Genomic DNA, 15,886 nt, shown 5'->3' on the forward strand with positions numbered 1-15,886 from the left:
CATAGGGAACCACACAACTGCATGAGATGGCAGGATGCAGACCATTCCCAGGGAAAAGAAGTTCACACAGCCATTCAGACCAGGTAGAGGGTGAGAGAAAAGCCCCAATGATAAATCTGAAGGTGAAGATTGATATCAGAGTGCAGGGTAATATTGTCCCGCACAGACAATACCAAAAGATCTTTCTTGAAAATATGGAAGAAAATGGTTAACCAAAGAAAGGTGTTCTGAAACCAAGCAATGTCGTTCCAACAGCAAACGGGTGGAACCAAGATTCAACAGCTAGGACTAGCCCAAATCAGGTGGACACACAAAGGAAAAGACGTTAACTATATTTCGAGGAGATGGTTGGATGCTTTGAAACTTTTGAGTATCGCATCACTGTTGACCCAGTGATGAAACCAACCCCCACTAGGTAAATTCTATCGTGGTGTGAGAATGGGCGGCTAATAATTAGCCTCAATTCCAAAGATCGTAAGCCTATTAAAAGAATTCACTACCCTATTCCAACACTGGAAGAGATCACACCAACACTGACAGGGGCTAAAGTTTTCAGTAAGTTCGATGCCAGAAATGGCTACTGGAATGTGAAACTAGATGCAGAATCTTCAACACACCCTTTGGACGGTTCAAATTCCTACGTCTACCTTTTGGCCTTAAAGTGAGCCAGGACGTGTTCCAGCAGAAAGTAAACAAGACACACAGGGGATGCAAAAGGTCAATAAGCACAGCAGATGATATCCAGATATCCAGGTGTAAGTGATAAAGATCATGATTACCATCTACATGAAACCATGGAGAGAACCAGGAAAGCTGGGATCAAGCTAACTGCAGCCAAATGCGTTGTGAAAGTGACAGATTGCCAGTTCTCCCAAAGTGTGTACACACCTGATGGAATCAAGCCGAGCATGAAGGAATCATGGATCTCTCTGGGATGAAAGCCCGAAGCGATAAGAGAGAGTTGAGAAGCATGGAATTATTGAATGACGGAGTAGACTCGAGAGACCGAGTGGCCTACTCCTGCTCCTAGTTCATATGCTCGTATCCAAAGCTCTAACTTCAGCTGAGACCAGATATGCTAACTTAGAAAGAGAACTAGTGGCATTTGTGTATGGATGTCAGAAGTTCCTTACATCTCTCTATGGGAGAAAGTTCATAGTGGAGATTGACCATCATCCACTGGAGCACCAGCAAGACTGCAGAGGTTACTCTTGAGGCTTCAGAGTTATGATTTTACTCTGAAATACAAGTCAGGAAGAGAAAGGAGGCTAACAGATCCCCCATCTCGGTTGTCGCCACAGGAGAAACAAGATAAGCCGAGAAACTAAGGTCATACATAAATGAGACCGAAACCAATAAGCAAATGAGAAGAAACAAGAGTCCATATTCGACCTACACCAGAGCCGGAAAAACAGAAAACACCAGCAACAACGCCGGAAACATCAATATCCAGGGAGACAATTAACAACATCATCAGCAATCGAGACGTTTGCACAGTAAGCGCGATTCCTGCAACACCAGGAACAACACACACATCACCTATTTAGTGTGCCAACTCACCACTCAGAGCAACAAATGCCAAATCTACAAGATGGAGGCATGACATTTTACCACCTAAGTGATATTATGAATAATATTTTTAGAAAAGAACACACGCTATAAAAAACTAAGGGGTTCAGTTCATTTCCAAAAATCGATTGATAATCTTTTGTTTATAAATGTTAATGACTAGAACAGACACATTGATAGGGGTATTACATTTTAAAGAAAGAGGGATGCTATATATTGTTGTATTATCTGTAAACAGCTAGGAATTAATTAGCTAGGAACCAATGTGTTACGTGTAAGTGATCCAGGGACCCACATTTCACCTCTGCACTAGACTCATATGAAGTGGAACAGAACCAGTCAATCTGGTCCTCCTTTATACCAGGCAGCATAACAACATTCAACAAAGAGTTCCTGATCTTTCTAAGCTTAAAGTGTGATTATTAACAACATCTGGCAACCAAAAAAAAAAACAAGAACACATTGCAATTTCAGCTGGCTTTGGAGCCTTATTGCTTGTACTGGTGTCATCAGGATTTGAGTAATGTGCAATACTGGCTGCGTGAAACTGTTAAATACATCCAGCTGTACAATTATAGGCTTTGTTCTTCCAAACTGGTGTGAAAGTTTTGAGTCAAGAAATGCTACCTTCAAAGATCAAGCAACAAAGTCCAATTTACATTTACAGGGAGTAAAATTGAACTTTGTCAAATGCAAAACAGGCTGTAGCAATTTGTCTGTCCATTATATATACTCCACACACTCTTCATGGACAGCTGCCCATTACACATCCCACCTGACTTGCTATCACTCTCTTTGTTGAACGGCTCACCATACTTATTTTAATTTTCTGGTTTCTCCAGATTTGAGTTTGTGGGTTTGAAGGTTTTGAACATTATTCATTGCAGATTAAACCTAAACCAGAACTACAAAACTTGTTAGGATCAGCAACTTGAAATAGTGCAGTAATGAATGGATTTGAACTGTTGCATGTATATGCAACCCATAAAGTTTGGAAACCCCTGGATAAGGGAAATTTGTTTTCTGGTACTGATGAGGAAAGATAACTGGAATAAATAACTCTTTGAGCAAATAAAAGAGAGAAAAAAATCTGCCTCAAAGGGTCGTGGAGGCAGATTCAATAATAACTGAATAATAAGGCACTGAAAAGGAAAGATTTGAGAAGCTGTGGGAGTGGGACTATTAGATAATTCTTCCATAGAGACGTGATGGGCATCTTCGTGTGCTGGAAGGCCTAGTTGTTGGTCTTTTCTGTGCTACGCACTCTTCCTTTTCACAACAGCATAAGGTAGTGGAAGGATTCACATAGACTGATTTTAACACTTGACAAGCCATAATGTGAAGTGTCCTTAAATGGTCATAGCCATCATTATACCAGTCAGGGATTCTAATGAAAGGTCATTAACTAGAAACATTAATGCTGTTTCTCTCTCCACAGATGCTGCCTGATCTGCTGAGTATTTCCAGCATTTTCTTTCTTTATTATACTAGTCCATAGGGTGCTCATAATCCTGTAGGGCAGAAGGAGCTACCACAACCCCTACATTGAAAGTGACGGTAGGGAGAGGGAGACACTCACCGTAGCAGGCATTCTGTTGGACGTCAGCCCAGAATTGCGAACACTGTTCGCCAACATTGCCTGCAGCAGGATTCTCCGACAGAGAGGCAGGAATGCTACTACTTTGCTCCAACAAATCTGGCGGTAAAACTGGGATGACTTGGAAGAATTATACCCTGCACATTTCATCAGCATAATGAATGACAAGCTCAAAGTAACAACAGTTCCTAAAAGGAAGGCTGAAGTTTCATTTTTGACAATGGGATAAGCTGTCTCTACATAAAATTTCTTGGGCGAAGATGGCAGGGGTGGTGGGTAGTGTTGGCTGGGGTATAAGATGCCGCTTGTTAAAACAATTGTGTCAAAATTTCGGTTTAGGTTTCTCTCCGTTACAGCTGCACTGTAGCACTGGTTTGACATCTTTTCCTTTGCACGTCATTCTTGCAATTTTGCAACGTGGCTAACTCTTAACCGTCCTCTGAAATTTCCTGGCAAGCCGCTTGGTCCAAGGAACGGGCAGAAAATTCTGGCTTTTCCAGCAACACCCACATCTCATGAAAGAGTTTTTTTAAAATCCAAAAATGCTTACCTCTGAGGCAAAACACCAGAGCAGGCTGATAGTAAGAGAGCTATTTGCTTTCCAAGTACATGAAATAAAAGGAGCATATGTTTTTATTCTGTAAAGAATCGCAATACAGCCTTGGTCTAAACATGGACAAAAGAGCTGAACTCCTGAGGTAAGGTGACATCAAGGCAGCATTTGACCAAGTGTAGCATCAAGGAGCCCTAGCAAAAATGAAGTCAATGGGAATCAGGGGGAAATCTCTCCACCAGTTGGAGTCATGCCTAGCACAAAGGAAGATGGTGGTGGTTGTTGGAGGTCAATCATCTCAATCCTGGGACACTGCTGCAGGAATTCCAGAATTCCTCAGGGTAGTGTCCTAGGCCCAACCATCTTCAGCTGTTTCATCAATGACCTTTCCTCCATTATAAGGTTAGAAATAGAGATGTTCGCTGATGACTGCACAATGTTCAGCACCATTTGCAACGCCTCAGATACTGAGACAGTCCGTGTCCGTGTGCAGCAAGATCCGGACAACATTTAAGCTTGGGCTGTTAAGTGGCAAGTAACATTTGTGTCGTACAAGTGCCAGGCAATGACCATCTCCAACAAGAGAGAATCTAACCATCTCCACTTAACATTTAATGGAATTAACTGAATGGACTAGCCATATAAATACTGTGGCTACAAGAGCAGGTCAGAGGCTAGGAATCCTGTGGCGAGTAACTCACCTCCTGATTCCCCAAAGTCTGTGCACCAACTACAAGGCACAAGTCAGGAGTGTGATGGAATACTCTCCACTTGTCTAGATGAGCGCACTCCAACAACACTCCGTAGCTGAACACCAACTGGGACAAAGCAGCCCGCTTGATTGGCACCCCATCCGCCACTTAAACATTCACTCCTTCCCTCTCTGATGCACAAGTGACAGCAGTATGTACCATCTACAAGGTGCACTGCATCACCAAAAGGCTCCATAGAGAGCACCTTCCAAACCCGAAGCTCTACCATCTCAAAGGACAAGGGCAGCACAAACTTGGGAAAACCACTACCTGCAAGTTCCCTTCCAAGCTCACACACCATCCTGACTTTGAACTGTATTGCCGTTCCTTCACCTTCACCGGGTTGAGATCCTGGAACACTCTTCCTAACAGCACTGTGGGTGTACTTAAACCAATGAGCTACAGTGGTTCAAGAAGGCAGCTCACCAGCACCTTCTCAAGGGCAATTAGGGATGGGCAATAAATGCTGGCCCAGCCACATCCGAGGAACGAACAAATAAACCCACCCATTTATGCTCTGGTACAGAAGTTGGAGGATGAGGGCAAAGCTGTCAATAAATAATAGAAATCTAGTTTTTAAATCGTGTTCTCTATCTTTAAAAAAAAAGAAATTCACTTGAAATATTTCAAGGTCTGTTTCTAACACAAGGCTGTAAATGTCTGCACTGAGCTTGACAGAAGCAACAGATTGTCTGTGTCAGTGCGCGTTGGACCCTATTAGCTTGTAATGAGGTGAAACACAAGAAATAAATGCTGGTGGATACAAGGAACTGCTTACTGATCGGTTTGAGAAACTATTGGCCACAGAGTGCTCAGATGCAAATGTTCACTCAATCCCCATGAAATTCTTTCAGTTGGGTACGGCCTGTTCATCTGAATGTACTGTACTTTTAAAGTTTTTCTGTGCAGTATCTTATGTTGCAATCCCCATAGATACCAATAACTTTTAAAAAGAGATATGGATTTTCCAGTAAGCGACTCAAAGGACCACACAAGAAGTTTTCATGTTTTAAGACTTTTACTGTAACAAACACACTAAAAGTCAACATAGACTAAACATGACTTAGTGGGCAACTTATACCCGAAACTAGGTATTCCCAGCAACTTAACACAAATAAAAGCCCCATGCCATGTTTATACATTACACCACACTTTCTGTAGACATGAAGCTTTCAGTTTAAAGCCCATAGCTCCTCCTGGCAATAACAAGATTGCTTCGCTCTGCTTCAAGAGGCTGAATCTTCCAGTGTCCTTTTAAACAAAGTCCCCTCTACTCAACCTTTTGCGCATAATTGCATGGACTTCCTGTTGCAAAGTACCCTCTGGTAATTATGTGGTCTTTAACTCTTCACAATCCTTGTTTCATTGAACATGGGTTCCGTCGTCACCAGCCCTCCACTTGGTGGTTACCACAACAGCAGTCCTTTCATTCTTCCTGGCATAACAGCAGCTCATGCAGGTCTTCTCCAACTCTCTTGGATTGACCATCTCTGACAGTCTGTAAGTCTGCAAGCAGCAAGAACAGCTGCCTTCTCCTTTGTGTTCAGGTGTTAAAGCTTGCACCTTACTTGCAATAAGATTCGACCTGGGCCCCTCACCCTATGGCAACCAGATCACATAGGCTTGTCCCTGGGCAGGCTTTGTATGAGATCAAATGCCCCTCTCCACTATTCCATTTTACCTTGAATTAAAGGAGACAGTTTAAAATATAACCATCTTATAACATCTAGCGGTCTTAAAGCTTAAAGGGGGCATTGCATGGTACCTCCGGATTTCTGCATAATCTCACATACACAGAGCTTACAGGGAACACTGTCTCTTATAGAAGGTCCTCATCCCAGCCAACATTTGGTAAGTGAGGTGCTTCTGAGGAATGCATGAGCCCAAGAGGGGCAATAGACAGAAACTGTGGAGAAAGTAACTCTGAATGGCATCTCCTGGTGACCTCTCACTGTTGCTGGGCAGTAGATGACCAACAAGTGGTAATTTACCCTCCATCTCAGCTGCTGAACCATAAGTGACACCGATCAAAAAAATAAAGGAGTGGGGGTAAATCGCAGCAATTCTCAAGAAGCTCAATACCATCCAGGACACAGCAGTATACTAGGTCAGAGCACTGCACTAGACTTAATATGTTATCAGCCCACCCTCCCCACTTCACTTGTGGATGTAGTGTGTACAATATGCAGATGCACTGCAGCATCTCACCAAAATCAACTCCAACAGCACCTTCCAGTTCTGCAATCTCTACTGCAGAGAAGGTCAAGCATAACAAGATCCTAGGAATACCATCACCTTCACATTTTCCTCCCAGGCGCACACACCATCTTGGTGTTAACATAGAATGCTGCCCATTCATGGTGGCTGGGTCAAGATCCTGCACAACTCTACCTAACATCATATTGACAGCACCATCACAAGGTCTGCAGCGATTCAAGGAGGTGATCCACCACTACCACCCTCTTACAGCAACTAAGAATGGGCAATAAATATAGCCTTTAAGAATTACTCACATCCTGAGAAAAAGTGTTACAAAAAGACAAAAATCTTATTAGCAGAGGCTACTGTCTAACAATGAGGAACAGAAACCCTAATTTTTTTCCTCTGTAGCCAGGTGCTGAGTCCTGGTTTGGGTCTATCCAGCCAACTGCTGTCCAGCTGGGTGAGCTGACAGCACATTGGCCAACCCAACACATCATGTGCATTCCTATATCATAGAATCACAGTGCAGAAGAGGCCCTTCGGCCCATCGAGTCTGCACCGACACGTGAGAAACACCTGACCTACCTACCTAATCCCATTTACCAGTACAAGGCCGATAGCCTTGAATGTTATGACGTGCCAAGTTCTCATCCAGGTACTTTTTAAAGGATGTGAGGCAACCCGCCTCCGCCGCCCTCCCAGGCAGCGCATTCCAGACCGTCACCACCCTCTGGGTAAAAAGGTTTTCCTCACATACCTCCTAAACCTCCTGCCCCTCACCTTGAAATTATGTCCCCTTGTGACTGACCCTTCAACTAGGGGGAACAGTTGCTCTCTGTCCATGCCCCTCAATCTTGTACACCTCGATCAGGTCGCCCCTCAGTCTTCGCTGCTCCAATGAAAACAACCCAAATCTATCCAACCTCTCTTCATAACTTAAATGTTTCATCCCAGGCAACATCCTGGTGAATCTCTTCTGCACCCCCTCCAGAGCAATCACATTCTTCCTATAATGTGGTGACCACAAATGCACACAGTAGCCAGCGGTGGCCTCACCAAGGTTCTATACAATTCCAACATGACCTCCCTACTTTTGTAATCTATGCCTTGATTGATAAAAGCAAGTGTCCCATATGCCTTTTTCGCCATCCCAATAACATGCCCCTCCGCCTTCAGAGATCTATGGACACACGCCAAGGTCTCTTTGTTCCTCAGAACTTCCTAGTATCATGCCATTCATTGAATACTTCCTTGTCAAATTACTCCTTTCAAAGTGTATCACCTCACACTTTTCAGGGTTAAATTCCAACTGCCACTTATCTGCCCATTTGACCATCCCATCTATATCTTCCTGTAGCCCAAGACACTCAACCTCACTGTTAACAACCCGGACAATCTCCGTGTCATCCACAAATTTACTGATCCTACCCCTCACATAGACATCTATGTCATTTATATAAATGACAAATAATAGAGGACCCAGCACAGATCCCTGTGGTAAGCCACTGGACACTGGCTTCCAGTCACTAAAGCATCCTTCTGTCATCACCCTCTGTCTCCTACAACTAAGCCATTTTGAATCCACCTTATCAAATTACCGTGTATCCCATGTGCATTTACCTTCTTTATAAGTCTCCCATGCGGGATCTTGTCAAAGGTTTTGCTGAAATCCATATAAACTACATCAACTGCACTACCCTCATCTACACACCTGGTCACCTCCTCAAAAAATTCAATCAAATTTGTTCGGCATAACCTCCCTCTGACAAAGCTATGCTGACTATCCCTGATCAAACCAAGTGGAGATAGATTCTTTCCTTCAGAATTTTCTCCAATAGTTTCCCTATCACTGACGAGAGACTCACTGGCTTGTAGTTCCCTGGCTTATCTCTATAAGCCTCCTTAGATAGTGGAACCACATTGGCTGTTTTCCAGTCCTCTGGCAGCCTCCCCCCGTTGATACATTGTGGAGTAAAAACCCTGCTTGCACTCAAAGTTGGTGATAAAGTTGGAAATAGCAATGCTGTTTAAGAGCCCTTCCAGGATTTATATAGGTCATGGAGGTCACTCAAGCATCAACTCCTTCAGCTCTTGAGGACAGGTAATGGAGATTAAAAGGAATGCGCAAGAGATCCATTTTTCCAAGAAAAAAGTAAATAAAACGGTTGCTTCTGGAGTAACCTAGAGAGAGTGAAAACCGTGTAGAATTTCATATACTCTATGTCATAGAAACAGGCCAACTGATCCATACCTGCGTTCATACTCAACACATGCCACCCCCCAACTCTAAAATTGGACCTTCCTATCCTCACCAAGTATCCCTCTATTCTCTTCGCCCTCAATGCTGCACTGAAGCATTAGTTCAGATAAGGTGCTCAAGATTGGCATTGAACCCACAGGCTACTGACCCAAAAGGAAAGGAGAGAACATGGTCAGCATAGCCAAGCTGATAATAACTTGTTCTTTGGGAGGGCAGCATTCAGCGACCATCCAGAAATACACAAACCAAGACCCACTTACGTCCGGCCATGTTGTAGCTGATGCTTCCAATCATCCTACAGAGTTTAAATAAACCTGGTGACAGTTCAACCATAACCACAGCTCACATAGGATAGACTAACTGGTACCAGACAACATTTTGTCACCCATGCATAGGAAGCTTGAGATTGTTCTTAATAGGTTGGTCAGAATTTCTTCTAAAAAAAAGTCTCAGTCGGCTTCATCAATGAATTCTATATCACCAGCAGGACATTTACTCAACTACTTAATAATAGGCATGTAATTTCAAATATCAAACAAACAGCACCTAATCGTCATTTTTAGCACAGACGTTTTATTATAGTACAGGCGGAGATCATTCACTCCCAACAAAAGACAGGGAGATGGTGTTAAGTGTATTTACTTTCACTTCGGTCCACTACTCTTTTCCTGTATCCTATTATATTCTTTTTTTTCAAATTCCTCTCCAATTCCCTTCTACATTATGTTAGTCACATCCTCCAGATTTGTAGCAAAGAAACATAGGAACAGATGTAGGCCCATTCAGGCTCTCATACCTGTTCTGCCATTCAATAAGATCAATGAGATTTTTGCTGGCCATAGGCATTAAATGACATGGAGCCAAGACAGGTAATCTGTATCTTGGCTAGCAAGATCTATCAATCTCAGGTTTAAAATTAATTATAAAGCATTGCATGTTTAATAATCCTCTACGAAAAAAAGTTTTAACTTCCCTTTTCAGTCTTTTAGCGATAGTCTGAGTTTTAGCTTCCAGTTTACCAACAGCTTGTACTTATCAAATGCCTTGTAAGGTACCCCAAGGTGCTCTCAATGCCATTCAGCATTTTGAATATTTCTATTTGTTTCCCACTTAACCTTCTTTTCCAGGGAACAGAGCCCCTGTTTTCCCAAACCTTTCGTCACAAGTCGAACTTCTCATTCTTGTCAACATCCTTTTGAATCTTTGCTGTACCCTTCCCATGGCTCCAATAATTCCTCCAGTAACGGCACTCACTAAATACCCCAATTATAACTAACATTTTACATATGAACATATGAATTATGAAGAGTAGGCCACTTAGGCCCTCGAGCCTGCTCTGCCATGGCTGATGTGAATGTAACCTCAACCCCACATTCCTGCCTACCCCCAATAACCTTTCACCCACTTGTAATCAAGAATCTATCTAGCTCTGCCTTAAAAATATTCAAAGACTCTGCTTCCACCACCTTTTGAGGAAGAGTTGCAAAGGCTCTCAATCCTCAGAGAAAAAATTTCTCCTCATCTCTGTCTTAAAACAGCGACCCCTTATTTTTAAAACGTGACCCCCCCCCCCCCCCCCCCCCCCCCCCCCCCGAGTTCCAGATTCTCCCGCAAGAGGAAACATCCTCTTCACATCCACCCTGTCAAGACCCCTCAGGGTCTTAAAGGTTTCAATTAAGTCACCTCAGGATCTTAATGGTTTCAATTAAGTCACCTCTTACTCTTCCAAATTCCAATGGATACAAGCCTAACTTTCCTCATAAGACTACCCACCTATTCCTGATATTAGTCTAGTAAACCTTCTCTGAATTACTTCTATCTATTTACATCTTTCTTTAAGTAAGTAGACCAGTACTGAACACAGTACTCCAGATGTGGTCTCACCAAATGCCCTGTACAACTGAAGCATTACCTCTCTACTTTTATAACCAATTCCCCTCACAATAAATGATAACTTTCTGTTAGCTTTCCTAATTAACTGCATACTAACCTTTTGTGATTCATGCATTAGGACACCCAGATCCCTCTGAATCTCAGATCTCTGCAATCTCTCACCATTTAGATAATAAGCTTCCTTTTTATTCTTCCTGCCAAAGATGAACGATTTCACATTTGCCCACATTATACTCCATTTACCAGATCTTTGCCCACTCACCTAACCGATGTTACTTTGCTGCCTTGCATAAATTTAACAGGACTTTCTAGTTTTTACATTCAATACTCCAGAATCAAACTGCCTCTTTTACAGCTTGTTCAACCCTTTAAAAATTTAGGGCGGTGAAATTCAACTTTGATTGGGATTATAAATTGGCCGCCCAGAAGAGACTTACAACTTTGTTGCCTGAACTGGAAAACTTTAGCAATGAGGAAAGATTGGATAAGGTAGGGTTGTTTCATTTGGAAAGGAGATTTAATTGTAGTGTATAAAATTATGAGGGGGTCGAGATATGGTGGATCAGATATCCTTTGGTTGAAGGCCCATAAACAGGGCGGCAGATTGAGGCAAAGAGGTAGGAGGTTCAGAAGAGATTTGAGGTGAATTTTTTTCACCAAAGAGGTAGCAGGGCTCTGGAACTGTCTGAAAGGATGGCAGAGGCAGGAACCTTCAGAACATTTGAAAAGTACTTGGATATACACTTCAGGTGCCATAACCTGAAGGACTATGGACCAAGAGCTGGAAGGTGAGGCTGGGCTGGATAGTTCTTTGTCGGTCAGCATGAACACAAGGGGCCCCGCAGTTAATCTCAACTTCTATGTATATAAGCCCTTACATCCTAAACTCAAGTGTCTATATATATATCTAAAGTTCTCAAGGCAGACCAAGAATTCAATGAAAACTCACCATAAAAGAGGAATGCTCGTGTCATGTGATGATCTTGGTAAGTCCTGTTTATGGTAAAGTAACAGGTATCTGCTCCACACTGGCCTAATCGGCCCAATTCACCAGTCAGTGGTGACCACCAGATAATAATGGGATGTTGGATGTCCACATCTGAAGATTTCTTCACGTTGTTTGGTGAATTATTTGTTTCCTTCACATGATCCCAAAGCTCCAGTCCGTCTCTGTGCACACTCTCAATTTTCACTTTCTTCCTTTCAAATTGTCCGAGCTCAACCACCACCTGCAGATATGAACATTCAAGTCATGCGAAGCTTCGAGTTGGTGCAACCATTTTGAATTACTTGCAGAATTGTCTAATGCACTTCGGTGGGGGGAGTTATTCTCCACCCCTCAGACCTGACAACGGTTTCCTGAAACACCATTCAAAGCCTGTCCACCATCTACAAGTCAGGAGTGTGATGGAGTACTCTGCACTTGCCTGGATGAGTGCAGCTCCCAGAACACTCAAGAAGCTTGACACCATCCAGGACAAAGCAGTTCACTGAATTGGCACCCCACCCACCACCTTAAACACTCACTCCCCTCAGCCACCGATGCACAGTGGCAGCAGTGTGTACCACCCTCAAGATGCACTGCAGCAACGCACCAAGGCTCCTTCGATAGCACCTTCCAAACCCACAATCTCTACCAGCCAGAAGGACAAGGGCAGCAGATGGATGGCAACATCACCACCTGCAATTTGCCCTCCACGACATTCACCGTCCTGACTGTCGCTGGGCCAAAATCCTGGAACTCCCTCCCTAATAGCACTGTGGGTGTACCTACAAGGGTTGCAGCGGTGCAAGAAAGTGTCTCACCACCACCTTCTCAAAGGCAATTATGGATGGGCAATAAATGCTTGCCAGCGGTGCTCACATCTCCAGAATGAATAAAGTAATCCAAGACAAGTTTCTGACCAGTATCTGTGCCTGCAACTAAACAACTTATGTTTATATATCAACTTCAGCATGATGAGACATTCCAAGGCACTTCGCAGAACATTATAAAACCAATTATGACACCGAGCCACATACGCCTTCTTCTTTTTCCTCCTTCAAGCCAAGCAGCAACCCATTTCTTCCACTGCACTAACAACTAATTGTGTTCTGGGTTACTTCCATTACAATGTCTCACTTTTGCTTTTGCATGGACAGGTCGTTAGCACAGCTAACACTGCCTAGATACGACGGAGGAGAGACACACAGAGGCGTCACTCTGTTCCTATCAGAGGAAGGTACCTGCTGGATGCCAACCCAGGGTTCACCATCCAGAGCTCTGATTTCCTGTTTGCTGGGGCTGCCTGGAGTGAGCTTTGAACCTATAATCTGCCAATTCACGAGGCAGGAATACAGCTACTCAGTCAAGGCTCACTCCTAAACACACACATATGTTACAATATGTGTTATAATGTTCAAGCATATGAATATTCTCTTACTAAAGGGCTTGTGTTTAATTTCTTACCTTGACTGGCTAATGCAATGCTGCTGTTGAATGAGCATGGATAGGAACCAAATTTACTTTTCACTGCAACCTACCACAATGAAATCAATCCAAACTTCTAGAATTTTATACAGTGTCTGCTGTTAAAGTGCTGGCATCTACGATATTCTGTGTCAATCATTTCACTTGGCAAGAAACCATGTTAGGATATTTAACAAATGCTTAGCTACAAGTTGTATTTTTACAACTAATATTGCATTTCTTCATTAAGCCACATCACATCAGTCATCGGTCTGTTCATCCGTTTGACATTCAGATTGTGCCGACATACCCATATGTCTTTCCATCTGCGCACTTTACCTGCTCAAAGCAATTATTTCTTCCTCGTACTCGGTCAAAAAACGTCGAGATAAAGTTTTTGTTGGGCCTCACTATCAACGGAGGGCTGCAGAAAATCATTCATCCCAAAACCAAGAGTATTGGGAGCCGAGACACTGGAACAACCCCAATACTTGAGTGTGGAATGAGGTTTAAAGTAATAACCTTTCACGCCCAAAAGAAATCACATTCTAATCAATTTTACTAATTCCAAAAAAAAAATAGGGGTTGCAATAAAACTACATGTTTACATATTTTCTTCAACCCATGCTTACATAACTAAAAGCTTGCGGTGACCTAGCCCATAGTGATTTCTGAAATTAAATACTTTATTATATTCAACTGGAAGCAATTAATATTGAATTTTGACAAAGAAAGAAGCTCAAAGCAATGCAAGGTAACATGAAATGTTCCGGCTAATCAGCACTTCCCCTCAATTCATTTAGTACTGGATGGGCTGATCTGGAGTTTTCTAGAGAAAAGCCACATTTCTTTACAATCCCCAAGCAAACAAATTTAGCTTACAATTATTGAGACAATTTGACTCGTTACAAGACATTGGCAGAAGCGGTCCCATCAAAAACTGGGCTTTAATAGCTTCCAACAAATATCTATCATACGAGGAGTCCCATGAATCACCAAGTTATGTTGGGAAAACAGAAGTTTAACAATTAGCCCCAAAGGATTGACCAGTCAAAGAAATAATTGTTCAGAATTCAGAAAGGTTTTTTTTTTAAATTGTGCCTGTACAATAGCCATATTCATAGCCTAAAGAAGAGTCAAGAGAATATCCAAACACATTCATAGATACACTCTCACAGCCCCATACAGAATTTGGATTTGAGGCCTTAAACAGAGCAAGCATAAACAGCTTTATTCCCAATTACTGGGACGTACATTCAGGAGGATTGTTTCGATCAAGACTTTGCACTTGTACATTACAATTCATGTCTCCTTGTGCAATAGAGGGCATCAGAGGTTTCAGATGGCGGCTCAATAAGAATCTGAGCACTATAAAGGAACAGCGTGTACCTCAACACTGGATCAGCATAATATTTAAAAGCTTTGCATCAATTACTAAATCCACAGTGGCAAAATCTGACAAGCTCAATTTTTAATCTTTTGGACAAGTGTTGGCCCCAAGACACTCCACAGAGCTGGTCAGGTAGAATTATTCAAAGAAGTAGATAACTATGGACAGGGTTTGTGGTGATGAAAGTGCAGGGAGGGCAGTTGGCGGGGGGGGGTCAGTTTTCAAGGAGGATCTTGGATGTGGTCAGAGAGGAGGTTTATGGGGGAAATTCCAAAGTATGGGGCCAAGGGGCTTAAAGGAACAGCCGCCAAAGTGGGAGCAAGGGTGGGGGCAGGGGTGAGTAGACAAAGGCCCAGTGTCACAGAACTCGGAGGAGGCATTGTATGGTTGAGCAAGTTCCTTTAATAAGGAGGGCGAGGCCATGAAAAGGCATAAATACGAAAATAAAAATGCTAAATCTGTGACATTAAGGAACTGAGGGCCAATGTAAATCAGTGAGCAGTGAGGCCAGAGGTGATGGGTGAGCCAAGCTGGTGCGGGATAGGATACAGGCAACAGAGTTTTGGATAAGCAGAAGTCTATGGCGAGTGTAAGGTGAGAGATTGGCAACCATAATGTTTGATTAGTCGGGTCTGATGGGTTTCAACAGATGTGCCAAGGTAGAGATGGAGACTGGAAATTTGTCATTTGGTAAAGAACTTGAGTATCACTGACAAAAAGAGACATGAAGTTTTTTGTCTTGCACTCATCAGGACAGCTCGCAACAAGGGAACAACAATTTATGCTGATGAGAGTGCTGATTGGTTGGCAAGTAGACTCTGAGCGGTAGAGGCGTTGCCATGAAGAATGCACCAGGGAACAGTTAACTACCAAGCTTTAGTTCAAATTCAAACTAAGCAGGTCGGCTCTGACTGGTCAAGGCATTGCCATGGGGAATGAACAAGGGAACGGCTGCCCCCCCCATGTTTTTGTTTAGTTGAAAAAGGTGCAATGCATGGACATGGTCCTTCTGTCTGCAAAGGACAGGGCCCTATGTGTGAATATATGTAGCTTCTAGCATGCTGAGGTGAGCCACATTGCAAACCCTATTGGACAACACTTGCTAAACAATCCTGATTGTGCAAAGGATTGCACTGAAAACTAATTTTAGATATCGGTCAAACTCGCAGTGTGGCAGTAAATTCTCCTAGAAATGGAAAGTAGCTCTCTTTCATCAAGCCA

General features: G+C 42.9%; 1 protein-coding gene across 1 annotated transcript in view; it reads right to left on the bottom strand.

Annotated features, from left to right (window-relative positions):
- The window catches only part of fut10 (fucosyltransferase 10), a 48,967-nt gene that overhangs the window by 26,265 nt on the left and 6,816 nt on the right, over nucleotides 1-15,886 (bottom strand). Inside the window, exon 2 of the mRNA XM_041197560.1 lies at nucleotides 11,776-12,055. Coding sequence (XP_041053494.1) covers nucleotides 11,776-12,055 — 280 coding nt within the window. The remainder of the gene's footprint in view (nucleotides 1-11,775; nucleotides 12,056-15,886) is intronic.

This window comes from Carcharodon carcharias, chromosome 1 (genome assembly GCF_017639515.1).
Source record: "Carcharodon carcharias isolate sCarCar2 chromosome 1, sCarCar2.pri, whole genome shotgun sequence".
Taxonomy (NCBI): domain Eukaryota; kingdom Metazoa; phylum Chordata; class Chondrichthyes; order Lamniformes; family Lamnidae; genus Carcharodon; species Carcharodon carcharias.